The sequence below is a fragment of the Heterodontus francisci genome, chromosome 12 (assembly GCF_036365525.1).
Source record: "Heterodontus francisci isolate sHetFra1 chromosome 12, sHetFra1.hap1, whole genome shotgun sequence".
NCBI classification, from domain to species: Eukaryota; Metazoa; Chordata; class Chondrichthyes; order Heterodontiformes; family Heterodontidae; genus Heterodontus; species Heterodontus francisci.
In genome coordinates this window covers 49470882-49498449 of record NC_090382.1, presented here as the reverse complement: position 1 = coordinate 49498449, position 27568 = coordinate 49470882, and the positions used below count along the sequence as shown (strand labels likewise).

The following is a 27568-nucleotide window of genomic DNA, read 5'->3' as shown; positions in this document are numbered from 1 at the left end:
GTGGATTGTCAGAGGATACAGCAGGATATAGATCGGTTGGAGACTTGGGTGGAGAAATGACAGATGGAGTTTAATCCGGACAAATGTGAGGTAATGCATTTTGGAAGGTCTAATGCAGGTGGGAAGTATACAGTAAATGGCAGAACCCTTAGGAGTATTGACAGGCAGAGAGACCTGGGCGTACAGGTCCACAGGTCACTGAAAGTGGCAACGCAGGTGGATAAGGTAGTCAAGAAGGCATACGGCATGCTTGCCTTCATCGGTAGGGGCATAGAGTATAAAAATTGGCAAGTCATGTTGCAGCTGTACATAACCTTAGTTAGGCCACATTTAGAATATTGCGTGCAATTCTGGTCGCCACACTACCAGAAGGACGTGGAGGCTTTGGAGAGGGTACAGAGGAGGTTTACCAGGATGTTGCCTGGTCTGGAGGGCATGAGGAGAGGTTGGAAAAAATCGGATTGTTTTCACTGGAACGACGGAGGTGGAGGGGCGACATGATAGAGGTTTACAAAGCTATGAGCGGCATGGACAGAGTGGATAGTCAGAAGCTTTTTCCTAGGGTGGAAGAGTCAGTTACTAGGGGACATAGGTTTAAGGTGCAAGGGGCAAAGTTTAGAGGGGATGTGCAAGGCAAGTTTTTTCCACAGAGGGTGGTGAGTGCCTGGAACTTGCTGCCAGGGGAGGTGGTGGAAGCAGATATGATAGCGACGTTTAAGAGACATCTTGACAAATACATGAATAGTAAGGGAATAGAGGCATATGGGCCCCAGAAGTGCAGAAGGTGTTAGTTTAGGCAGGCATCAAGATCGGCGCAGGCTTGGAGGGCCGAATGATCTGTTCCTGTGCTGTACTGTTCTTTGTTCTTTGATAATGATTCATGAGTATGCTGCCCTCCCTCACCTCTTCTAGCATGACATTCACATAAACTGCTGTGTCCCTCAGTGATGCCCCCTACTGAATAGTGCCCCATATGTGAGGGTGGCTGCCATCTCAGTGATGCTACTGGACACTTGATCTGACAATTTTAGGGAGAACAGTGGACATTCTGTGAGTTCAGCTTCTCTGCATGCTGCTGTATACAAGTGTTTGTGACCTCTCATCCATATGCCACTTGCCACTCACCTTTACAGACCTTATCAGGTCATTGAATCTCTTTCAGCACTGCGCCCACATACTTCGGGTCACTGCTCAGCTGCTGACCTCTGTTGTCACCTCCATCCAGGTCCTTCTTGCGTCTCTTGGAAGATTCCTTTTCTCAGATACCAGGAATAAAATATGTCACCTGTCCCCAGCTGCCTTAAGGGAGGCATCAAAGAAGTCTGGAGGCCGCCCATGGATGCCTGGCTGTGAAAACGCTGGCCCTTTCTGTCCCTTGCGGATCCACCTCTTCAATGAAGGGCAAGCTAGGACATGGCTGCTGTTCATCTTTTCAAAGGGCCCTTGTTTTCCAAATCCTGCCTCTATGCTACTCCTGGCGCCAGTAATGGGGTGCCACACTCGCCCTTTGAGCAAATAGGACGTTTGCATTTAAAAATAGTGTTGCATCAGCAACACTGATGCAGCGTGGGGTCGAGTCTCGGAAATGTTCCAGGCATTGGATTCCTGATCCCAGAACAAAAATTCAGGCCAGAGTGTACATTCCGGCTAGTTCTTAAAGAATTACAGTACTCCTGTGCACATGATTTTGTACTGTTGGTAGACTTGCTTGAGGTTTACTTGATCAACTCACTTTTTAACAAATATTCACAAATTAACAAGAATCAAACTGATCAAATTCAGAATCCACTTTCACTTTCACCCCCATCCAGAGAATGTAAACTCATTTGTTTTGTTGACTTCTGCAAGAGTTCCCAATTCAGAATCCAACAATTCCAGTTGCTGATTATTTCAATGTCTCGAGTATTCCGTGATTCCCTGCTGGGTGGTGGCTTTGACCTTGAAAGTTGTGTACAATCAATAAACATTGTCATGTTACAAAAGCAACGTTTCCATTTATTACTGGCAAGGGCTGACTGCCTTCTTATCTTCCATTCCAATGGAAGTGCACGATGCACCCGTACACCTGACAGGAAGATCATTGGATAATAAAAGACTATCTGAATTATTGTTGCATATACACTTCTTGCCAGACTATCAGGATTAATGTGGCCATTTGTTTGCTGTATAGCTGGCTGCTCAGGTACAGAACATCTGCATATGTCATCAAGGTTTCCATTAAACATCGATCACAGTCCCCACTTGGCTATGAAAGGTTTACATGCAGCTGTTATTGCCATAAAACTTCAGAAATATTATTTTAAAAAAGACTCAGCTTGCAACAGTATATAAAATTGGTAAGTAGGAGAAGATTAATGACTTGGTCATCTCTTTTCTCTCCTGACAATCCATAAACTGTAATCCATAAATAACATCTGTTTAGTGATTCCGATGATCGTTCATATCTGACCAATACCTTTGTAAGAAGCAGGTCATGACTAAGAATAGTTGGAGCGAGGTGTCTAAATGATAATAATCATCACAGCAATTAACTTGGTAACACAATACCGAGCTCTTTAGCCATTTTTTAACTAAATTTTGAAAGATCAAAATGGCAAATTCTCCTCTAAAATTATGCAGTTCTATTGATCTTTAAATAAACTTGAACTATCAATTGCAGGCAACAATCATACGTTATTGATACTTGATTGCTTATTCGAAGATATGGTTCAATTCTCCTACAGTAGCTTTATTTGTTAACACAATTAAAATTTAGTTGAAGTAAGGATTTTTAGATTCTTTTAACTTAAGGTGCTTTACTGTCCTGAGATCCAAAAATTCCCAAAACAATTATTCTTTCAGATAAATAACATGAAACTAGTTTGAGCTAAAACTCTGTATCATTTCCTATCAATATATCTAATTGTTTGTTTTAATAATTTAACAAGCCAATAAATTGCCCTTTTGTCACTTGATACTCATCTGAACTATAAGCCATTTGTTCTATAACCTTGTAATCGCTGCTTCCCTGACTCAATTATTGCAGTGATGGCAGTTTTATCTATTGTGGCGTTAATAAACATTTGACAGCACTGACAGCGGTGACTCACTTTTAATTGTGTGACGAATCTAAGTGACTCAATAAAGCAATAAGGGAATATCATTCCATTGAATCCTTTAATAATCTATACAGCAATCTTGCTTCCCCCTGAGACTCATTATTCTGTGGCATCTCCCATGGTGCTTTAAACTGATCTAAAAATTGCTACCAAAAAATAATGTAATATTTACTTGCCAGCAGGTAAAATGCAGAAGATTTTTCATGCAAGTTCCTATTTACTGAAATATTTTATCATTATAATAATGTCCTTGGATTTAATCAATATACTGCAGTGGCCTTTTTTATATTATACCTCTACTGCTCTTACCTTATTTAGGAAATGTAATAATCCAGGTCCCTTTCTTTCAGTTTGAGCTGTTGGGCTTGACTTAAGATTTCTTGATGCCACTTGTTTTGGCACTGTTGCACAAATATTGTATGTTGTATGGAAATCGGGCCGGGAAGAGATTGGTTAAAATGCACAGAAATCCCCCATAACTTATTGCAGTAGGGGCATGCAGACATCTCTGAGGTAATGATATTAATGTGACCAGGCCAAAGTTTATGTGCTCCTACAAAAAAATACTATTGTCAGGTTTTATAATATTACAATAAAATAAATCTGTCAACCCTGTCCCTTTCCTCGTATTGTTCCACAGAAATGCTCCACTAGGGCAGCAGAGTGGCACAGTGGTTAGCACCGTAGCCTCACAGCTCCAGTGACCCGGGTTTGGTTCTGGGTACTGCCTGTGCGGAGTTTGCAAGTTCTCCCTGTGACCGCGTGGGTTTCTGCCGCGTGCTCCGGTTTCCTCCCACAGCCAAAGACTTGCAAGTTGTTAGGTAAATTGGCCATTGTAAATTGTCCCTAGTGTCGGTAGGTGGTCGGAGAATTGAGGGAAGGTGGGGATGTGGTAAGGGACATGGGATTAATGTAGGATTAGTATAAATGGGTGGTTGATGGTCGGCACAGACTCGGTGGGCCGAAGGGCCTGTTCCAGTGCTGTATTTCTCTATGACTCTATGATTAATATGGTGCAGAAAAGTGCAAAATACATTACTGCTTTTGTACCGTATTCATACATTAGCTCCTACAGTTATCTATCTGATAAACGAGACAGACCAGATGATCACAGGTTTGATTTCTCTTCGGTGCCAGGTTAGCTGATCTCATCTTGAGTGGCAGTAGGCGTGCTATGGCTGTCTGCAGCATCCTTGGGTTAGGAAGGGGAAAATGGGTTTCCATTCATAACCACTGTCCTGTGACCTCTCCTGGAAACTGCTTATAAGGACATAAGAACTAGGAGCAGGAGTAGGCACTTCAGCCCCTCGAGCCTGCTCCGTCATTCAACACGATCATGGCTGATCTCATCTCGGCCTCATCTCCACTTTCCTGCCCGTTCTCCATAACCCTTCAACCAATTACTAATTAAAAATTTGTCTATCTCCTCCTTAAATTTACTCAATGTCCCGGCATCCACCGCACTCTGGGGTAGTGAATTCCACAGACTCACGACCCTTTGAGAGAAGTAATTTCTCCTCATCTCTGTTTTAAATCTGCTACCCCTTATCCTAAAACTATGACGTCTTGTTCTAGATTGCCCAACCAGAAGAAACATCCTCTCTATGTCTACTTTGTCAATCCCCTTAATCATCTTATATACCTCAATTAGATTTCCTCTCATTCTTCTAAACTCTAGAGAGTAAAGGCCGAAACTGCTCAATCTCTCTTCATAAGACAAACCCCTCATCTCTGGAATCAATCTGGTGAACCTCCTCTGAACTGCCTCCAATGCAACTACATCCCTCCTCAAGTAAGGGGACCAAAACTGTACGCAATACTCCAGGTGCAGGAGTAGGCAATACAGCCCCTCGAGCCTGCTCCGCCATTCAATACGATCATGGCTGATCTCATCTCAGCCTCAACTCCACCTTCCTGCCCGTTTTCCAAGTTGGCATAGGACCAGAATCAATTTTAATGTCCCAAACATAAATAGTCTGCCAACACTCAAGGCTAGAGTTTCCATGCTATTGCAGGCTCAGGCACACATGTGGTGGAACAGGATGCCTGATGGACTTAGTGCTATCCCCAGTGATTATTGAGGGTCAGTTTAATTTAAAATATTTTGAGGAAGGCTCCAGGTATCATTGCAGTCTGCGATTGGGAGCTCATCACTTTGATGGGATGCGACAGGATTATCATGGAGCAGGTTGAACGAGTAGACAGCATCCCCAAATAATAATGTAAAGTTGACTTCAAGCTCACTTTGAAAGTACTGCAGGAATGGTTGAACCTTTTTGCAACAATTAACATGCCTGCTGCAGCAATTTAAATTCACTTCTACATTTGGTATACCCTAGCAACTCTGGAGGCCTGTTGTATGGTGACATGAATTACATCCAACATTATTGAGGTGGTAGTGCCAGGAAATACAATATCATGCTCTTCTTACTGCCTCGTTTTAATAGGGACAGCTGTAAAAAAGGGTGGGGATCCAGCATTATGAAAATCAGATAGTATTTGGATGAAAATTCTGGCTTTCCACCTGCAAAATCAACATTTGGGCAAGGTTCCAGAGGTACCCAGCATGAGTCACTGGGGTAAATTTTGACCATGTGAAGGTGCAAGATGAGCCATAGTGAATTGGCAGCCGGTTTTACATCTTTCTCGATATTTATTTCCGAAGACTAATGAAAACTAAAATCAGTTCAGATGTTAAACGGTATGCCGATTCGCTATCACCAAATTTACACAATTGCACAAAGTCAAGATCTGCCCCACCACCTTCAGGAAAGGAGGTGTGAACACTGGAACTAAAAAAAAAGTAAGAAAAGTGAAAACAATTGATTCTTGGCTTGATACCAACCAGTATAAATTCCCAGTTAGCCATTACTTTTACTCTTTAAAGTAAGTTAAATAAGCATCGGTTGCTGCCATTTTAAGTAAAGTAAAATCTGCTGCACTGCTCAACATTACATTCAAGAATCAGACAACTTTTCAACCCGTTTATAGACACGAGTGTTTAAATTATTACTTGATAGCTACAAATAGAGGATGAATGCATGGTCTGCGATGGAGTCAGCAGGGATTAATGAGGAGAATCTTTCAGTGCCAATTCAGGAGAAGAGGAATAGCATGCCTGTGCTTCCTAAATTGTGCAGCTAAATCAAAAGCCATTGCTTGACTAAGAGAAACAGAGACGAATAAACAAGAAAATGGTTTTCATTCCTCCAACATGTGACCTGTGAATTGGTGTAGTTGAAATCTGAGGATGTGGCCATTCATAACTTCTTTGTTCAAGTCTTGTTAAAATCATGTTGAAAGCAAGAACAGAGAATACCAATAAACTGAATAAAAGGAGAATAAACTCTCTTTAGTTAGATAAAAACTAACAGGCAAAGATAGAAAAAACATTTCTTGGTTAATTCCCTGACTGACATTATTTTAATAATGGGTTTACTGTAATTGCATTAAGTGTACAAAACTCGATATGATAATACATACACATGCTTTTGTCTGGATACCACAGCTGTTTTAGTCCCTGGTGCTCATCAAGTGCATGTTATGCACAAAAAGCTAATGACTTCGACAGTTTGTTAAAAGAATCCAACAAGCTAATTACATTAAAAGTCCCAGATGCAACCAATGTGGCAAAAGAGGTTCCACACTATCAACAGGTGCAGGTTCTGCTGGGCTCTGCTACAGAACAGAATTTAATGGAATCTTATTGATTCAATATGCAATTTTTGTCATTAATTTAAATAATATGAGGAAAGATGCCAAGTAGATTAGAATTACTGAGGCTAATTTTCCTGTATTTAACACCCCTTATGTGCCATTTTACACAGCATACTGCCATGAAGAAAGGGGCATGAGATCTCTAACACACCTTTTCTTCAGAGAGCAGATTACAGACAGCCAAACAGTGGGTGTAGGGAGCTTCCTAGGTCATATCACTTAGCTGATGACTTTGCATCATATTCCTACGAACAAGTCATGTCATGACACTTCTGATTGCCATCCTGATAAATGCACATTCAGGGTTGCAAGGCACTGAGCTCTATGGGTGGAACATTTAAAGAGACAATAAGACTTTTCAACAATTTTTAAGCCATTTCCAGCCCAGCTTCTCTCTTCTGCTAGCATTTAAGTTCTCATGAGCTGTTGTGCTAAGATTTTCAATTTTTTTTTTTGGTCCCAGTATCATTACTGGCACCATTGAATTTTCAAATGGGAAACAACCCGAACCCCGGTGTTAGCAAGCAAAAGAGAAAAGATACTGAAGGATTACCAGCCAGGTTAGGTTGCATAAGCAGTGGTCCCTTCCTACACAGATCTGTAGACAGAGGTAAACATACCTCAGTTTAGCAGACAATTAGTGCAAACGAAAGCTCTAACTCTGAAGGAAGATTGTGACAGTAAGCCCAATGGCACAGCTATTTATGTTGTTTCTACAGAAGTATCCCAATTGCAGCATGTTGTATTGTATGAACAAAGGCACGCATGCAAAGCAAGTAAAGCCAGAGCCACTCACCATATTTTCAAGCACTATCACTCCCAACTAGTGACAACTGTGAGTAATGGTCTTCACTGAGTCTGGGTCAGCAGAGAGCCAGAGGCAGGCCTCTGTCGTTGACTGTCAGCACACCTGCTGCTAACATACAGCATACAGCTAGTGACAGTACCAATCAACTGTGGCATGAAGCCTAATTCCTCCTTCTTCCAGGCACATGCAAATAGAAACTTATGGAGATGGTGCTATGACATTCCATACAACCAACTCAGGCCACATCATATTTAGGTTAGCAGTCAACAAGTAGGGCCTGGTGTTGGCCATTTCCCAACAGATTCAGATCTACACCTTGATTCCCTTCATTTTTTTTCCTGTAACTTCTTAATCTGGTGCCACTTCAACTTGGCAAAGGGCACTAATGGTCTTGAGATATCCTTTGAGGTTTTCTGTATTTTTCCTCATCCTGTTGGAGCACTTCTCTTCAATTGTTCCCATCTTTTTAAATTCTAGTTTCATGCAATTTGCAACTCCCACCATTCATTCAGCTACCCATATCTGCAAACAGTCAACCATTATGTGCTGATCCACATGCTTTGAGTGTTCTGAGCAATTTACTATTCTTGTGAAATTAGAATCAGTTCTTAACCATTTAGAACTGACTTACACCAGTGGACAAGAATTGACGCCACTGACTTCGTGCATGCAAGTATCTCCTGGTAGTGGTCTAAATAGATCCTTCTGGTATGATAATTACTTTGAGAGTGCTTTAAAATGTTTAGCCTGCATTTATTATTTACAAATAGCTGGAACTGGGTGCTGTTTCGTGTTTAGTACTGTAAGTAACAATTTCATGCTGTTGGCCATCATGAAACATGTACCTTGTTAACCTTGTCTTAATTTTTCCATTTATGTACATATGCAGGAAATAATTATTACTCCCGCACACTAGAAATATAGTGAGGTAGCCTACATGAGTTATATGTGGTAAATAATATTTTTAAATTGGATTGTTACAACTTACTACCACTTAAACACGACTTTAACAGAGGGAAAGACATTGGAGGAAATTTTGGATAAGTGGGCATGGGGATCACAATGCACGATTACCCTACACTTGTTCATTGCGAAGCAGGCGGTGTGAATTTTGCGAATCAGGAGACACAAGCTGGCAAGTACTGCAGGGCTCCGCAGAGCAGTCCAGTTACCAGAACAATTGCTTGATCAACCCAGTGGTCTGCTCTTTAATGTTTCATGTGAAAGAGTGTCTCTCATTGTAGGCATGCTGCGCAAATGTGTTTGAGTTGTACTGTGGTGTCATGAGCCATTGTTAAGTGGATAGCCCTAGTTGGCCAGCAGGCACCCTCTAGTTCGAGGTGGTGGCTCAGATACTGAGGGAACAGCGGACTAGCGCAGAATAAATGCATTATGCCTGCTGCCAAGATGTTGGGCGTTCACCTGCATGATGTGCTGAGCATGGTGGCACACCAACTGCACATTGAGTGGTAACCTTTGGGGTTGCAGAACATCTCGGCATTGAGTTGCAGCGCCTGCCAAACCACGTATGTGCAGTTGATGACACCCTGCACCATGGGGAAGCCCGCTATCCTGGCAAAGATAAATTCAAGCTCAGCCTGCTTCTCTTCAGCCAGAGAAAAGGCAATGGACTTCCCTCTCCTGGTGTAAAGAACATTATATCCTCCCTTATATAGCTATGGAGGACAAACTGGGAGATGTTACTGATGTCACCTGCTCCAGCCAGGAAGGATCTCAATGCAAAGAAATTCATGGCCACGGTCACCTTCACAGCCACTGGAAGCACCGCACTTCCCCTGTTCTGAGGTTACAGGTCTGTCTGCAAGAGGTGGCAGATTTTCATGAGCATCTCCTTAATAAAATGGAGTCAACACACACATTGCTCCTGGCTCAGTTTAAGGTAGAGAAATGCTCCCAGAAGACCCTGTGTGGATATGGTCTTCTGAAGAGAGCCCACCTCCCCACTCCTCCTCTTCCCTCTGTGAGCAGCTTGTCCTCCTTTGCTGCATCTGCTTCATCTCTCCCTCATGCTGTAGGCCAAGGGGATGGTAACTATACACCCATGACTGGGTGTAAATGGTCTGAACACAACATTTGAAGTCAAAACCAAGGCCTTCACCATGTGCAGCACCACTCCCTGTAAACTTCACCAACTTTAAACAACTCTGAAAACCGCCAAGCACTTCTGCAAACTCAGACAGAGCCAATAGAAATTAATCAGCAAATAAACTAGTTGTGATCCCTTTAAATGGTGCTGGTGGGGGGAGTCCTTCCTGCTGCTGAACACATGTTCAGCTGTGTGTGTTTAAGAGAGGGCATTAGCTGAAGCAGTGAGGTCGAAAGTGGCAGCGCTGGTGTCAAATCAGGGTGACATGCTGACTAACGTCACAATCTGCCTACTTTGCATACTTGTGGTGCACACCTCTAATGCCCACCTCCTCAAAATGGCAAGCGGCACAGGTCATGTCAGAGGTGTATGTATGCAGTATGGATGCCATTTGAGACCAAAACGGCTTCTGTAGCGCTGAACTATATGCACTACTCAGTTGAATTTTGCAGCCATTAAGTTTAATTAACTATGAAAGGCTTCTATGTTAACTCTGGTGATAAAGCTATTTATGCTGCTTCTGTGCACTGTGCTGTTCTGTTCAATGCAAGTCATGGCAAGATCACAATGTTTATAATGGCAATTTTTTAAAGCACCATTTGATCCACTTTAGTAAACAGAAGGTAGCAGAGAAGTTGGTTTATTTTAAATTTCTTTGGTCTTACTGAACATCAGTTTCTGCATACTTGACCTTAGCTAAAAAAGTAAAGTGGCAATTGAAAGAGATTATGCTTACTGTAGTCCTATGGAGGGGTTAGCTTATATCCAGCATGCTGAACAGTTTGTCAAGGATATGGGGCACTGTGTTTAAACAATGAGTTCAGGGTACAATGTATGTATAGTAAGAAATGTAGTCTGTTTAAATAAACAGTCATTGATCCAGAAATCGTTCAGTTGGTATTTCCTTCAATAACAGTTTTCTCAAACAAAAATATAAATAGCTGTTTTACATTTCTTTCTAGTTTATCTTCATAAAAGGTCATGAGTCACTAAGAGAAAGAACATGACAGAACAGGAGGATGTTGTGGCAGTAGTGAACTACAACTTGATGGGGAATCAAACGTTGGAGAATGCTGAGGACGGAAATAAATTTCATATTCAGAAGGGACTGAAAAGAAGGTGGTGCAGCCATATTTGTTAGGGACAGCTAGAAGGAAACAAAGTTAAGCCTATGCAAGTGCATAACTACAGAAAGAACTCAGGGAATTTTAACTTGGAGCAGTTGTCCAGGAGGCAACCACACTGGCGAGTTCATTCCCTGACTACCAGCAAGTGGCAGCAGGAGGCCTTCATTGATTTTAACCAGCCGGCCTTATTTAAATGGATTATCAGGCAAATTAAAAGTGAAATAAAGAGGAAAATTTACCTCTGTAAATGCTGCCGGGAGAGAGAAGAAATGGCTCATGGGGATGAATGTAGGAACACATGGAAACAATTTTATAAAGGTAAACAGACAGACTATGACCAACCTCATAAAATGCACAGCTATGAAGGTAAGATAGAATAGTAAGATTTTTTTCAATACTGCATAACAAGAAGACTGTCAGACAAGAAATGAAAGCATTAAAAGGTACAAATGGACTTCAAACTGATGATGAGTGCAAGAGAGTAAACTGAGAGATTACTTGCTCAAAGTATTCACAAGAGAATAACCTGCCCTCCCGAGAAACATGTACTAAAGCATAATTCAAGACTTCATTATAGAGTTCTAAACAATATTAAAACAAATAAATTCCCATGGTTCAATGCTGATAGACTTTTGAATGCAATTAATTCATATTACCGTATTATTTAGCAGAAGCAAAAATTGTACAATATTCTCTTCATATATGCAAAGCAGTTTAGAAAAATTGTCATTAGAATGTCCATTTCTTGCTGAAATTTCTTTACTAATTTTGTCATTTTGCATTATTATTAGATATTGTAGCATACTAGTAATTGGAGGATTTAAAACTTTGAGATGTGTCTATTTAACAATCAATTAATTCAATGTTTATTTGAATTGGAAAATTAAGTGGCCTCATCTATAGCCAATAAATATATTTAATTAAATGTTCATCAATTGCTCAAACACATACTGCAGAGTTTGATGTCCCATTGCAACATTCACCCAGAATGACCTGGAATTCGCTGCCCACAAGGGTGGTGGAAGTAGAGGCAATCAATGACTTCAAGGGGAAGTTGGATGGCCATATGAGAGAAATACACTTACAAGACTACAGGGATTGAGTGGGGCAGTGGGACTGACTGGATAGCTCCGTAGAGAGCTGGCATGGACTCAATGGGCTGAATGGCCTCCTTCTGTGCTGTAAATGACTCTATGACTCTAATTCACTCTCTATGGACTTGTTTTTGTAATCCATGTGTTTAAAGCCTTGCAGTTCCCTTTAATCCATGTTGTTAGTTTGAGGCAGCTCCAATTCCCTACCCACATTTAAGCTCTTTATTATTATTGTAGTCAGTGATAAAATTGTATCACCACTGAATGGGGCATTTACCCACTTGAAAAATACCATCTCTATAAAATGTTTGTTTTTGTATATATATTATTATTATACCTGTTCATTTTAAACTTAATTTCATTAGTATAGGATAAATAAGTATTGGACTGCCAATACTGGTAACTCTTATTGTACTGAGTACTGACTTTGTACTAAGAAAGCATTACTGCTAATGAAGTCTGTAACAAAGCAATAATTAAATCAGTGTAATTTGCAGACTGAATGGTTTTGAAAACCAGTTTACAATTACAACAAATGAATGGGGTTATCGTGAAAGCAGCAGAGTCTGAAAATAACCCAGAGTCCAAAGCTGTAAGAGCAACTAAAAATTGTGCACAAATTTTAAAGTACCGGAAAGTAACCAAAGCCATTTGACAATCAGGAACTGTTCTAAAATGTGTCGTTAATAGTGGTTGTGAGCTAGATGAGTCTGGTGGGTTAAAGCTTCAGTTTCTCTCAGTTTATATCTGACATGTAAGAAAAGGCCTGATGTAGGATTTATTGCAGCCCATCATACTGACAGGAAATAATTCTGCAATTTCTGCTCGTCAGGTTTTTAAAGTTTTAATGAAGAAAAATCTGATTACCTCAACTCCTTTCAGTTTGCCCCATTGCTCTTTCATGCATTGATTATATATTAACTCAGCTTCAAAGTTATGAATATCAAAAGCAGATACCCGGCTGCTCTGGCTTACATAGATGCTCAACGATCACATTCATATGAAATGCACCCTAAGTGAGATACATTGCTGTCTTAGATGTGAACACGCACATTTACCTATTACAAAATTATTTTTAAGCATCTTCCATGTGAATTCATTTCTCAAAACATTTATTTAAAAAACGTGTTTGAAGTGGTTTTCAGGAAACTGGAGTCTCTGGACTGGATTTTCCAGCAGGCGTTGAGACTCCGATGTCAGGCACATATGAGGAAGTGGGCGGCATCTCAAGGCTGCAGGCCCAATCAGAGGGCCGGCAGCAATGTAAAGCCAGCAGCCGCACTGGGAAAGGTGGGTATTGCTGTTGTGGGCTGGTGAGTGCGAGGGCACCTCAACATGGAGGCGCCCTCGTTTGCCTGCATAGAATTCATCAAATGAAGAGGCCCAAAGCAGCTAGGGCCATCAGAGTGGAGGGGAAACCCTACCACTGGCCTGTTTACTGACGAGCTGCAGTCTTTTATCCCTGCGGCCCCATCATTGCGGAATGAAGCCTCTGGCTCCAATGGCCACTTGGCCTACCACTGGGAGGCCACCTCAACTGAGTTAGCTGCCTCTGCACACAGCAGGAGGCCACTCCACCAGCAGGAAAATACCAGCACCATCGTAAAATGGCCCCTAAATGCAGCCTTAATTGTCCTAATTGGCTGCCCACCTCTGTGCAGCGGGCGGCCAACCCAGTCCCCAACCTACCCCTGGGAAAGTCCCCGGAGGAGGGAATGCATCAGGGAGCCAGCCTGATGTGGCTCCCTCCCTATTTTCCTCACACTCCCCTGCCCCCAACCCCTTTTCCACAGACCAAAGAATATTCAGTCCTCTGTGATAACAGAGGCGAATTCTATTGCCTTTGCCAATCTCTTTGAAGAGAACATAAATCGAAAAGAAGCCTGTGCACTAAAAGTTTGAGTGCAGTTGTACTCCCATTCTGAACCTGTATAAATGCTTGCATGCTATTTCAGATGGCTTGGGGCGATACCGGTGAGCAGCAAAGGGTCTTCTTGTAAAAGATTGTGCCCTCTTGCTTCAATGAATGTGACCAAAAATATCACCACAACTTGACCACTGCCCTTTCACTTCTGTGACTTGGATTTGAATTCAGCCGGCTGTAATGAAATGAAAGCCTTATTATCTCTGCAGCTGTAAATGTCTTAAATTAAATTAATTTCAGGTATTTCACTCGGTTTCTGAAGGCTACTGAACTAAGATATGAAACATACCCACAATTCATCAAAAGAGCACTTTCACTCAGAAAATATGTTGCTAGCTAGTGTAAGAATGGAAAAGACTCACACTGATGCTGGAAGGTATGCTGTCCTGAAGTTGGAGTGAAACCAACAATGCTGGGGTCGTAAAAAGGAGTAATTGTCTTCACCACACAGTCTATATCTAAAGTGGACATCATCAGTGCTGACACTGATTTATTTAAATAAGTGATGTATTTGCCAGTATTGACATCATTTGCCAATATGTATTATTTTTAAATCACCACTATATATTTTTAGATCAATAATATAAATTTGAAAATACATCGCTATAACTCCATTAAAGAGTTCAAGCATAGTACCTCCTTTCATTTCCAATCATTGCAATGAAATAATTTCAGCTGATTTTATTAAATTAACAGCACATATCAAACAGCCATTTCTAAAAAGCTAAATTCACAATTCAGTTCTTTTTTTTAATACTTTAAAATTCCAGTATTCTAATTTTTAAAACTCAATCAGTGACGATCCATTTCTATTAAGAACCGATCTCTAGTACTTTCTGCTCTTTCTCCCATTCATTTGAAATGGAGTGGACAGAAAGGACGGAATTTTCTCACCTTAGTCCTTGCCAAAATGACATGACCATTAGTGGGTCAGGAACACGTTGGCATCTTCAGTGGGCTTTGCTGAGGCTCTTTAACTGAACCATGGCATTGGCATCCTGCCTCCGGGTTCTGTCAATGGAAGGATTTCTAGTTAAAGGGATTAGAATAGTCAAATGGACTTGGATTTTTGAGGCTGCAGCAACCACGGGAATGGAATGGAGACCTGGGAAGGCATCCCCCGGGTCTCTCGTACCTGGAGGTCCTGCTACATGATCTGAGAGACTGCAGTGAGGTGATCCTTCCCAAGATTAAGAGGAAGAAGACAACCTCTTGACCCAAGCAGGCATGCAGGAAAGTGGTCAAGCAAATCAGCAACTGAACTGTGGTCTCTCCAACCTGGAGACAGTGCACTGGGGATTCAGGAGGGGACATCAGGAGGGCAGGAAAGGTGAGTGGCAAGGCACTTTCAGGTATTCACACTCTAAGTTTCCCAGCATTCTCCTACACATCACCCCTCAGGTCAACATACCTTGGAGATCCACTCATTCCTCTCTCTCCAGGCACCTCCTCAAATCTCCATCTGAACAGCCAAATGTCCCTCATCCTTTTGTCCTCTTGCACCTATACCTCAGTGACCTTCCACAAATGTTGTCCTTCCCTGCTACCCGCCCAAGCCATTGCTAGCACTCATAACTCTCTGTTTTCTCTCCTACAGGAGCAAAGAGCACAGAACCTTGGAAGAGGCAAAGACCCAAGGTGGTGTTCCAGTGACAGGCACCTTGATGATCAATGGCATTGCGTACCCACCTAGCCCAGTAGGAAGAAGGTCTTGATACAGGAGGTTGCAGATGTCAGCAGCTATCTGCCGTGAAAACCTGAGCCTCCTGAGGCACCGGTGCTCACACATGTCAAGAGAGCTGATACTCTGCCTGAAGACCATGTGTTGGTGGTCTCACCTCCTTGGAGCTGGATCTCTGTGTCCATCCCCTCTGCCCTTTGAAGTGACATGTGGCTGAGGAGAAGGCAGCTGCTGCTAGTTCTGGAGAAAGTCATTCAGCCCCTCAAGCCGGTTCCAGCATTCAGTGAGCTTTTGGCTGATTTGTATCATAACTCCATCCATCGGCCTTGGCTCCATATCCTTTGATACCCTCAGTTTGTATTGACCTCGTATTTTAAAATTATTAATTAATCTACTGTTTTCCGTGGGAAAGAGTTTCACACTTTTATCACCCTTTGCACGAAGAAGCATTTCCAAACATCTCTCCTGAATGGCCTGGTTTTGATTTATGTTAATTTATTTGCTCTATTGAACTCCAGGAAGCTAAAATAAATTATTTGTTCTTCAGTCCTATGACGAATTAACAATGCTTGTCTGAATCCATCAAGCCAAGACACAAGTGTCCTGGTAACTCAAGATGTTGCTCGGATCGGTGGTGGAGGCGAAAACCCTCAACTCATTTAAAAGGCACTTGGACCTGCACCTGAAGTGCTATAAACTGCAAAGCTATGGACCAGGTGCTGGAAGGCCGGATTAGAATGGGTGGCTAGTTTTTTCAGCTGGCGCTGACACAATGAGCTGAATGTCCTCTTTCTGTGCTGTAACTTCTTTACGGTTTTATGTTCAGTCTTTGAGTCCGAACTGGAAAGTCACAACTTGGTGCCCAAGGACCACATGAGTCATACCTCTTCTGTTGGGGCTCATTTCTTCTATTCAATTGTTAAATTAAGTGACATGAAGATTTCTGGAAATGGCTGAAGTTGTCTAGTAGACTCTGTAGGAACTATATCTTCTGCTGTCTAATCACTAAGCCTTATTTGTAATGATCATGAAACAGTCTGTAGTCTAGACCATGGGCTGAATTTCTGGGTCCCACTGGGGGCCGGAATGAAGATTCATGGGAGTGAAAATACCGGCGCCAGCCAGCGTACCAGTTTCCTGATGCTGTTCCCGGGATATCCCTTGAAGACATGGCTACTCACCCCGCAACAAGAGTTCCAGACAGAGACAAAGAGGCGATGAAGCCAATGGAACCTGCTCACTAGGACAACAATTGAGTAGCCAGGACTGCTTGGGTGGCGCCCTCCAATAACCTCCTGCAAGAGTCTCGGTCGTTGTGTTGGCCCTCCAAAACATTGCCTTCCAGAGAGGTGTGAACCATAAGATTAGTGAGGCCCTGTAACCAGATAGCTCATTGGAGGCACAGGAGGTGAGAGAGGAGGAGGAAGTAGAGGCAGAGGGGGATGTAGAACCCCGAGGTGCCCCAGCTGCGCAAGGATGTGGCCATGCCTGGCAGGGGGTCATGAAGGTCTCGTTGGATGCCATGAATGTCAGGGATCATTTGATTCAGGAACGTTTCAACTGAGTCCCTTTGACCCTGGATGAAGGGCATGGTTATGGAAGTCAGTCTGAGGTATCTGTGCTAACACTTCCATTCAAGATGCAGTCTGAAACATCTGAAGGCTTACCGCCAATGAAAGATGCACATTTTCCCAGAGGCTTAGACCTCACCATGGAGGATCCCTTAATTTCTTTCACCACCTCATACCATTTTTCTTGTCATGGTAGCAATAAAAGGAGTCTCAGACCTGTGGCTTAAAATGTCGTTATTTATACAGTTCTAAGAAAAGGAAATAGTACACAGAGACAGTGAGAAGATACCACTGTGCCCACGCGATACTCCCTTTGTGGCCTCAGAGGAGATGGAGACAGCCTGCTGACTTGTGTCTGCTTGCGGTTGACATGCATGTGGCAGTCGTCCTCATCATGGAGGTGCCCCCAGGTGATGCAGGGACACTTTCCATCACTTGACCCTGCTGCACAGAGACTCCCACTGTCAGAGGAGCCAATGAGGCCAAGGATGATCAAGGTGCCTTGTGAGGTGTGGCTCCCTCATCTTCCTCCATGACATTCTCAACCCTTGGCTAGTGCTCTGGATGCATGGAGGAGGTCACTAGCTGGGGTGCAACTGGCATCCACTCCAAACATCTCTGTGCCATCAGTGCCACTGACTGGTCCAGGCTACACAGTATGACATGCATCCTGTGGATGTCAATGCGCATTTCTTGCATACACTGCAAGTGCTGCTGCATATGGCTCTCCAGGAGATGGTCACTCTTTCAATGGAGGAGCTCATGCATTCATAACCTTGAGCTATTGTGGTGCACATGAGCAGAATGGACTTCTGCATATGCCTATGACTCCGTACTGCTTCAGGGAACTCTGACATGGGGGAGCACCTCTCCTGCTACTGTTGTAGGTAGAGCCTCTTGTCTTGTAACACCTGTGCCCAACTGAGCGGGACTGAATCTGTCCTCCCTCCTCTGAGGTGCCTCTGCCTTTGGCACCTCCTCCGACCCACAAGTTCCATGCTCCTCACCCAGCAACACACTTTCCAACTGCGTTCAAGGACCCAGCGAGGTGAGAGTATCTGCGCAAGTGGGCAATGCACTTGTAAGGTGTGACAGTGCTTCTTCTGTTTCTTGCTGCTGCTCTTGGATAGCTGCTTGGGAAGTAGAGGGTCTCCACGGATAGACACCTGCACCAGTGGGAGACATAAAAGATCATGAAAGCTAACCTTGGAGAGCAGAAGCCTCTGCAGTGCTGAGGCTTCCCAGTGTAACTCAGTGTTTGGCATGCTGTCAATGTGGTGGAGTGCAATGCACCCCGTTAATGAGCACATTGCCCTCTGTAATCACCATCTCTACAATGATGCCCATTTTTCCAGGTCTGCGACCCTAGCTATTTCCATCGCTACCTCCTACATGGGCTTCGTCACCTGAAGGTAGGGGTCATTTCCTGTTTGTGCCCTCTCTTGGCAATGTGATGCCATTTCTCTTGCAGGACAAAAGAGAGTGTGATAAATTTCTACCTGACACTGTACAGCCAGTGTCATCTGCTCCTATTCATTAGCAGCTGCATGTCTTAGTGGCAGGTCCTCAGCAGCACTATGGCTGAGCGCCATTCTGAAAGGTTGTTAAATGCTCTGGGGATGCACTCGCCCGATATTCATTGGCAGGATGTACCCTGAGGCTCTTCAGCTAGTGTATCTGCTAGAAGATGAGTAACCAGGGGCCTATTCTGAGAGTTGAGGGTGACATTTACCTTGCCAGAGCATATGAAGTCATTGAACCATTTCCAGCAGTGGATCAGGATCTCCGGATGATACTTCTGCCACTCACAATGGCAGTGATGTCTGCCAGACCAGTTTCACTTGGGTGGGTGGCCTCCTCCTGCCACACATGGCCTCCAACATAGCCTCTAGGTTGAAACAAGGGGCAGCTCTGCCCTGGGTTCCAGTCCTCCAGCTCTCCTGGGACATCTTGGAGGCGACAGCAGATTCAATTAAACAGCAGCCACAGTAATGGCTGTGTGGTCTGTTTAAATCAGGACTGCCTTGAACAGATCTGCTCCGCGGCTGCTAATTGGACACAAAGCCATATCCACATCAATTAAGGGGTCGTCCCCATGAATATCATGCATCATTTCAGTTTCCCACTGGGGGCAGGGTTCGTGACCTGGATATGGTCCCAGCTCATGTTTACTGCCCCCAACACGAAAATTCAGCCCCACGCCTCACTCCTTTCTGGAGAGTAATGTGTGGTAGCAAATAACCCACAAAAGAAAAAAAAAAGTGTCTGGGGAGAAATTATGAAATGCATAGGACACAGTTCTAGAAAATGTCTATTTCCCCATCAATTATATTTTGTTAACTTTCTTCATAAAGTTAAAGGTAGAAATAATTTCCACAAGGACCACCTCACATCTTTGTTAACCACCTCACCAGAGTTATTTGTTTTAATCTACTATCTTCAACGTTTGCTTAGACCTACTTGGCATTCTCCTGTCCAGTGACCTCTAAGCATTGTTCTACTGCGTTTTGAATGCGATGGAGAGGTTTCATTTAGGATATATTCTGTTAAAGAAGAAGGTTTTGTTGATAAAATTGACTTACTCTTTGGTGAATTGATTGTTGCTCAGAAACTCTTATCATTGTCCTTAGAGAGTAGTACCATTTATTGAAAGCAACTCCTTGACCTCTTGTTTGATTGAATCACCAATGATAATGTCTAAATAAAGTGACTTTAATAAATGGAGACAATTTTTGAAGTTTTAAAAGATGTTGGCAGACTTCTGACGGTATTGCTGAATTGCCACAGCTTTCATCAGATCTGCTTTGTATTTCCACATGTGTGTGCAGGCACAGATATATACAATACATTTTGCAATTGAATAGATTGATATTTAAACACTAATCTATTTGTGGCAGAGTTGGTGGTGAAGTGTTACTGGAGTAGAATGGTAACAATGATATTATCAGACTTCGATGCCCTTCATTTAATAAATCACTATCTGCCTTTATTAATGTAGCAATATGCATGAGAACTGAATGAACTTATTAAGTACCACCTCACTTAAAATTTACAGCTTGGTGAGCTATTTATGATTGCCAACAATGGCATCTAATCTCTGCAATTGTGCATGGTGACATGTGGGCCATCATAAATCATCTTAAATAGCAGGCTGCAGATAACAGTTTATTCAATATACATAATCATTGGAAGAACTGTTAAGGATTATTGCTGTTCCATTATTGCAAGAACATTTTTGAAAGCACTGTCATAAACCTTAAGGTATATTCTTTTTATCAAGCTGTGAATTTTTATCTAAATTAAATACCTAGATTGTACTTTAAGGGATTCTTTACAGAAGAGCAGTATAAGTACATAGCAGTGACATTGAACCTGAGAGAATAATACAGACCCAAAATTTTTAACAATGCAATATTGATATGTATTATTATAAGACAAGACTGAATGCTGTGAATGTTCATATGCCTTTACATATCGAACAACGTTACTTCTATTCATGCCAATATGCAATCTTTTCACCAGATTAGTTTTCAAAACAAATATGTCGAAGACAATTTCGGCATCCGCGCATTGATTCTTTGATGACTTAATACTCGTGCTATTGATCGTCACTAAACTTTCTATGTACTTCAAGTTTAGTTACCTGCTGAAAATAAGCATGCATTGTGCTATCAACTCAGTTCTAGGGTTCACAATTGCTGATATTTCTCTCTGAAAGATCAAATGCTCAGTAACACTTCTACCAAACTGGATAAGCAATTTCTTTCCAGACAATAGCTTCTTCTTTACCTATATGACAATCAATAGAATTAGAATTTTTTCTAAGGCATAGTAGGAGCTATCTTATTTCTCAAAGGGTCCATCTATTTGTCACCTTAATTGTCAATCTGAACTGAACAGAAAGAGATATCCTGGGGCAGTACAGTGAGACAGAGGGTTACACTGTTGCAAGGGAAGGTGGTATAGAGCTGTGGAATTCATACCTTTACTGTAAAATTTAGGAAGAAATTTGTAATAAATCAACTAAGAAGCAGTGAAGTACAAACTTTTGATTGGTTCTTGGAAAAGAAAAATACAGAAATCGCGAGAGGCAGATTTTTCATGTTAGCACTTGGCATAAAGCATCACCCACTCCATGTGCATAGAAAAAATATCAGGTAGGGAGGTTCATATGCAGATATCTAGTTGTAGATTTCTTAAAATTAAGCAACAGATTTTGTTAATAAAAGTGTATTTTTTTTTTAGGCAGGAGGGAAGCATTACCACCCAACATGTGCAAGGTGTGTCAGATGTCACCAGATGTTCACAGAAGGAGAAGAAATGTACCTAACAGGTATGTCAGGCTATATAGAATTACATAGAATATACAGCACAGAAACATGCCATTTGACCAAAGCATCCATGCCAGCGTGTGTGCTCCATTCGAGCCTGCCCCATCCTTCTAACTTTATCAGCATAACCCTCTATTCACTGCTTCCTGTATCCTTATCTAGCTTCTCCTTAAATGCATCCATACTGTTCACCTCAACTACACCCTGTGCTAGCAAGTTCCACATTCTCAACACTCTCTGGAAAAGATGTTTCTTCTGAATTCCCTGTTTCATTTCTTGGAGTCTGTCTTACATTAATGGCCTCTAGTTTTGCTCTTCCCCACAAGGGGAAACATGCTCTCTGGCTGGAATTGTACACCCCCCATGTGAGTGAGCTGGGGGGTGGGGGGGGCGTGTAAAATTGAGTGGGAGGTGAGGGGGTGCCCTTCCCATCAACTTCCTCCCCCCACTACAATGTTGCAAGTGGTGGGGGAGGTGAAAAACAGCCCCCCTGCCTGTCCCTGGCCAATTAATTACCACTTAAGAGCCTCCTCCCACCACCGCTGGATATTACCAGCAGCAGACGGCCAATTCGCCAGCTGAGAAGGCTGCCCAGTTAAACCTAGTGGCCTCCTTGCAGGCTAGGGGATCTCCAGATCAGGCACCGTGTCCCACAGAGGGCCCCCGCCACAGCACAAGCTTCACCCGCTGGAACATCTATCCCCCCTCAACTGACCCCCACCATCCCCATCCCCAGCCAATTGTCCCCAGCGAACCCCCACACTGACCTTAATTCCATTGCTGCTGCTCTCACTGGGTACAGTCCCAGCAGTGGCCACTGCTCCCGGTGGCGCTGCTGGGACTGAAGAGCTGGTGGCCCACTGATTGGCCGGCAGTTCATGGAGGAGGGATTGCCTGTCTCAGAGGGGTGGAAGTCCCACCCAAGGCCAATTAAGGGCCTGGGCCATGTAAAATTACGGCGTGGCTTCCAGGCCCACCGGAGGCGGGCTTGCCCCTGACTTTTTTGCCCGGTGGGCAAGGCCTCCGCCCCAAAGTAAAATTGCGACCTCTGTGCCTAGTCTTGCAAAACCTTATACATTTTAAAGACCTCTATTAGGTCACCCCTCAATCTTATCAAGAGCAAAAAGACCTACCTTGGTCATCCTTTCCTGATAGGCATAACCTCGCATTTCTGGTATCATCCATGTAAGTCTTTTTGCATCCTCCCCAGAGCCTTTATTCTTTTCAATATTCTGGCAACCAGAATTGTATAAAGTACTCAAAATGTTAAATAATACTTCACAGCAAATTTCCACTGCAATATCATAGAAACTGAACTTACATTATTAATATGAAGAAACAGCCTTGGGAAACTTGTCATCCAGATTATACATAGTGTAACCATTGCAAATGTTTTCCTGAATCAGATTGTCAGTGTCAATATGTTGGGATGCATAATATTCCATTCCCTTTCACTTCATATAATTTATCTTTTATATCAGTATTTAGTTAATTGCACGAAGTTCAAAAATAACTTTTAAAATGAAAATAGTGCTAAAATGGATATTGTTGAAATAAAATAATTGATTGTGCTGTTCGTACAATGGAATTTGAGAAGTTTTTTTTAGAACTGAAAAGTTTCTGAATGTTTATGTATTAGTGTAATTTTATATATGTGGAATAGAACAACTTAGGCGACTGAGGCTGTCAAGGTTTCTATAGTCTTCTCTCGAACTCTGGAGGAGGTGGTGAAATTGTCACAGGCAGAAGTATAAAACAGGCAATGGTAAATGACTAGCTCGTTCTACTCCCCATTTTCATTTCTATTGAAGCCAATGGAAACAAATGCCAGGCAGCATGTATCACATGCAGCCAATCTGCTATCACATTGCACCCAGGTACTAAAAGTCAAAATTCACCCGACAAACTTCCTTTATGGCTTTTCTGGTGTCTGCACCCGAAGAAGGTGTGTAAATGTAAACTAAAGGAAATGAACATCAGAGGCCAGTGCACTCAAACTTCCTCTAATAGTACCGAATGCAGTTATGGGGCAAGCTACTCCCAGTAAAATCTGCTGTACTGACTCCAGAGCTATCATTTGTGTGCTATCTGCCTTAAGTGACAGATTGATAATAGAAACATCTATTAACCATAGGGACAAGAATCCTTTCTCCCCGACCATCCAACTGCTCTCTGCCACCTCGAATAAGAAGGGAAACTCACTGACCTATTCCTACACCATAATTTGGCATAAACATACTTGTTTTCCTTACTACTCACTACAGTGGTGCCACCCTCCAAAACAGACTGCAGGATCACCCAGACTTCTGCTTGGGATGCTGTGAATTTTGTGTATCATTTAATACGGGAGGCCGATCTAGCTATGGTATGGAGCAGAAAGCCACAGGCTTTGTCCCATTTTACTAAAGAAGATGGCCAAAGCAATGAAAAATCAGAACATTTGGTGGCTATGATTAATTTCAGCACTCATCGATACTCATCAGCAGCTGACACTTTTTACATTTAAAGTCCTTTCTCATATGGGGCTTTCACTATTCATATCCCTTGAATGTGAAGGACACCTTTTAGCCCTAGAATGCAGCTAGACTTTCTCCCCACTTTATGATTTGGGCCAATACTGCACCCCCAATGCACCCACATGGGCCTGCTGCACAAATGCCGAATTAAAATGAAACCCCAGAGAACTTCTGTGCACTCAGTACTTCCCATGTGCTCCACTCTAATTGCTCCTGGATGACACTGGAAGTGGAAGACTAGCCCTCTTGTGTCATTCATTTTTTCTGGGTATGTGCAGTACTTTACTCTTAAATGTATTAAATTTAATCTCTCAATCTTCTGCCCTCGTACATGTTTTGTCAAACTCATTTTGCATTCCCAATCTGCTTTCTCATCATCAACCGCCCTCCCTAGTTTGGTGTCATCTCCAAATTTGACCAATGTTTTCCTGATTCCTAGTCGTTGATATAAATGTGAAACAGTCATAAAATCAAGCCCTGACTCCAAGTTAAGTCCTCTAACAAGTACCCAGTATTATTCCCTTCAACCAATTTCTTATCCATTTCCAAATTTTACCATGAAATCAATAGCTTTGAACTAGTTTTGTTATGACATCCATAGGAAGGATGAGTAATTGATTCTTGCATGATAATCAATGGTAGATTGCTATTTGGTAATTCATTCAGTCAAGTATATTGTGTTTTGTTTCATCATTCTCAAAATATGTGCCTCTTGGCATTTGCTTCTAATTATATAGAACCATAACATTACACAAATCGAGTGGTGTTTATTGATCAATAGTCAATATTTCACCTTGTGGTGAGACAGAAAAGCATTCCTAATTTGAGTGCAATGTTCATTGGCTGAAGTTTGGCCAAAACAAATATATTCCTTAAGCTGCCAGAGGAATGAAAGAATGTGCAATATCCCCCTCAAACCAACTAAAGTACCAGATCTTTTTGTGCCATATCCAAAAGTAATACAAAGTTAGAATTTATGAGATAATATATTTTTATAAGGAATTCCAAAAAATGGGAAAATATTCTGAATAAACTATCATTGTAGTAAATCCTACGTTACAGAAGGCCAAATGTACTTGAGTTTATCGTGGCTTTGATGTTTTTGTTTTCATTTGAAGCATATTGATTTTAATACACTGGTTGAGGGACCCCATTCACATTTTCTTGTTGAGCTGCGAGCATCAAATGGCCTTGCTTCTGCAGTTCGCCAGTCTGGTGAGGAAGAAAATTCACTGGCTACTCTCCACCGTCAACCAGCGGTTAAGGCCTGTTTGCTGGGGAGGGGAATGAGACAGGAAGATTTCTTGTGGGGCCCGGAGGAGCCTCTTGGCACCTGAAAAAAGTGGAACTGGCATGCCTTGTTCATGTTTCGTCCATTTTTCCATTGAACATTGCAACTGAGGTCCTACAACAAGCATAGGATGCCTATTTAAGGGTCAGCTGAAAGTTTATTCCAGTGGACAAATGGCTCACAAGGTCCCCATGAAACTTTCAACTGCCAGTCATCCATTTCGCAGGTGATAAATGGGCAGTTGACAGTTGAAATTCTCCTCCTTTGTGATAGTTCACCAAATAGATGTGGAGAAGGTGCCTCAGTTCTGAGTAATAAACCCTTCACCTCTTAATCATGAACCATGTCACAAAACATCAGGGATATTACAAACGAGGACAAAAATAATAGCTAGATCTGAGAGAAGGATAAAAACAAATTCCAAAATAAAATAATATTGGGCTGTCTTTTTAACGATATGTCAGCTCTTCTCTGCTTCCCTTATCTAATTTACTACATCCACAGATCTTTTTTTCTGAGTTTTATGAAGCTCTCTCCACGAGTACAGACAGTGCAGATTAATGTTGAGAAGCTCCTTAGATAAGCATACTGCAATAATTCACAAGATTATAAGACAGAGTTGGTTCTTTGACCAATTTGTTTTCATCCTCTGACTCTGTTTTGATGGTATTGACTGAGGGATAGATATAGGTCAGGAAACACCAGGAGAACCCTCTTACTCTTCTTTTGAATGGTGCCACAAGATCGTTTATTTACCTCCAAGTAGGCAGGCAGGACCTCCTCAGTTTAACATCTCATTTGAAGTATGGCACTTCTGACAAAGTTATAGTTTCCCAGTACTACACTGAAGTGTTGGCCTGGCTTATAAATTAAGTTCTGTAGTGGAGCTTGAACCCATAAGTTCTGATGCAGAAACAGACACAGAGCCAAGCTGATACAGTCAGTGTGTTTCATTAGGCTATGCCATGCAATACTGTGAGTTCAAAGTTATAGTGCTATAAGCAGTATAATGTAGGGTCATTGATCAGCTAAGTTATCTAAATCAATATTGTGACAATTCTGTCTGATCTGTTAAAGGACCCCGCGTCATGATTCTCTGATGTATAGTAGCATTTAGTATGATACTATCAGCAGCAGTGTTGAATTACCACTCATATTCATTCCAGGTTTAAGAGGGGAAAAAATGCTATTTGGTATTAATTGGGCAAATTTACTCCCTGCCCAAGGAAATTGTACCATAGGGCCCTTGATAGATTTCTTCTTGAGAATTGAAATCTAGGAGCTGATTGACCAACACAACCTCATCACATTTTCTTTTGGGTTGATTGTAATTCTTTTAAAAAGTTGCTGGCAAGTCCCAGCTAAGAAAAGACATAGGTGATTAAATGTTGTATGAAACATAATGGGGTAGATATCGTCATCATCACCTTGACTGTAAGCAGAGGAAAGCAATCACCCGTCTATGATAGAACATGTCTGATTTTAATTCCAAAGAATCAGATTAACACCCAGATGAATAAGACAAAAATCTTCCTCTTTTAACTCTAGTTCCGCTGAGGCAATGGAAAACCCATGTGTATGTAACTGTCAGAATTGAATAATGTTAATTGCAATGTCAGATTGATTTCTTGGAGTTTTTTCTGTATTAGCTTTGGGGTCTAGGGAGAAGTTTCACAGAGATTAGCCTGATGGTAAATTTGCCTGTGACTATTCATTCTCCTCAAGGAGTTGGATGATCGACAATACAAATTGTATGGGTTCTGTTAGAAATAGCAGAGTTTATGGAAAAATAGTGCTTTCTTATTCTTATATGTTAAATGTGGCTCGTCATTGGAATATTTTAATATCTATCAGCTGAAATAGCATGAATTATTTATGGTCATAAGCAACATTATCTTTAAAATTTAATTGTTGTGCCCAGTGTTACAATCAGGTGAGGCATGGTTGAAGGGCTCCCCTCTTTTCCCTCTCCTTGTTTCACCACAAGATTTATTTCTTTTTTAAGTGGATATACTTGCCAATTCAGCGAGTGTTTACTTGTTGTGTGCTGTTATCATAAAAAGAGCCAATTGGACAGGTTTTTTTTGAGTTTAACAATGAAGGAGGTTAGCTTTATTGTACTTAAATCAATTTAAGTAAAAATAATAAAATACGCTCCAACTTACGTGCGCGAACACACACACACACACACACACACACAAATTGGTTACACAGTGGGGAAGGATATTTTGGTTAAATTAGAGTCCAGAAAATAAAAGGGATATACAGTCTGTGGAGGCTGGTGACTCGGCTGGCTTCAGGCT

The 27568-nt window shown here is 42.0% G+C and overlaps 1 protein-coding gene across 1 annotated transcript in view; it reads left to right on the top strand.

Moving 5' to 3' along the window:
- The window catches only part of ablim3 (actin binding LIM protein family, member 3), a 328868-nt gene that overhangs the window by 214696 nt on the left and 86604 nt on the right, over nucleotides 1-27568 (top strand). The window contains exon 7 of the mRNA XM_068043395.1: nucleotides 21373-21460. Within this exon, the coding sequence (XP_067899496.1) occupies nucleotides 21373-21460 (88 nt within the window). The remainder of the gene's footprint in view (nucleotides 1-21372; nucleotides 21461-27568) is intronic.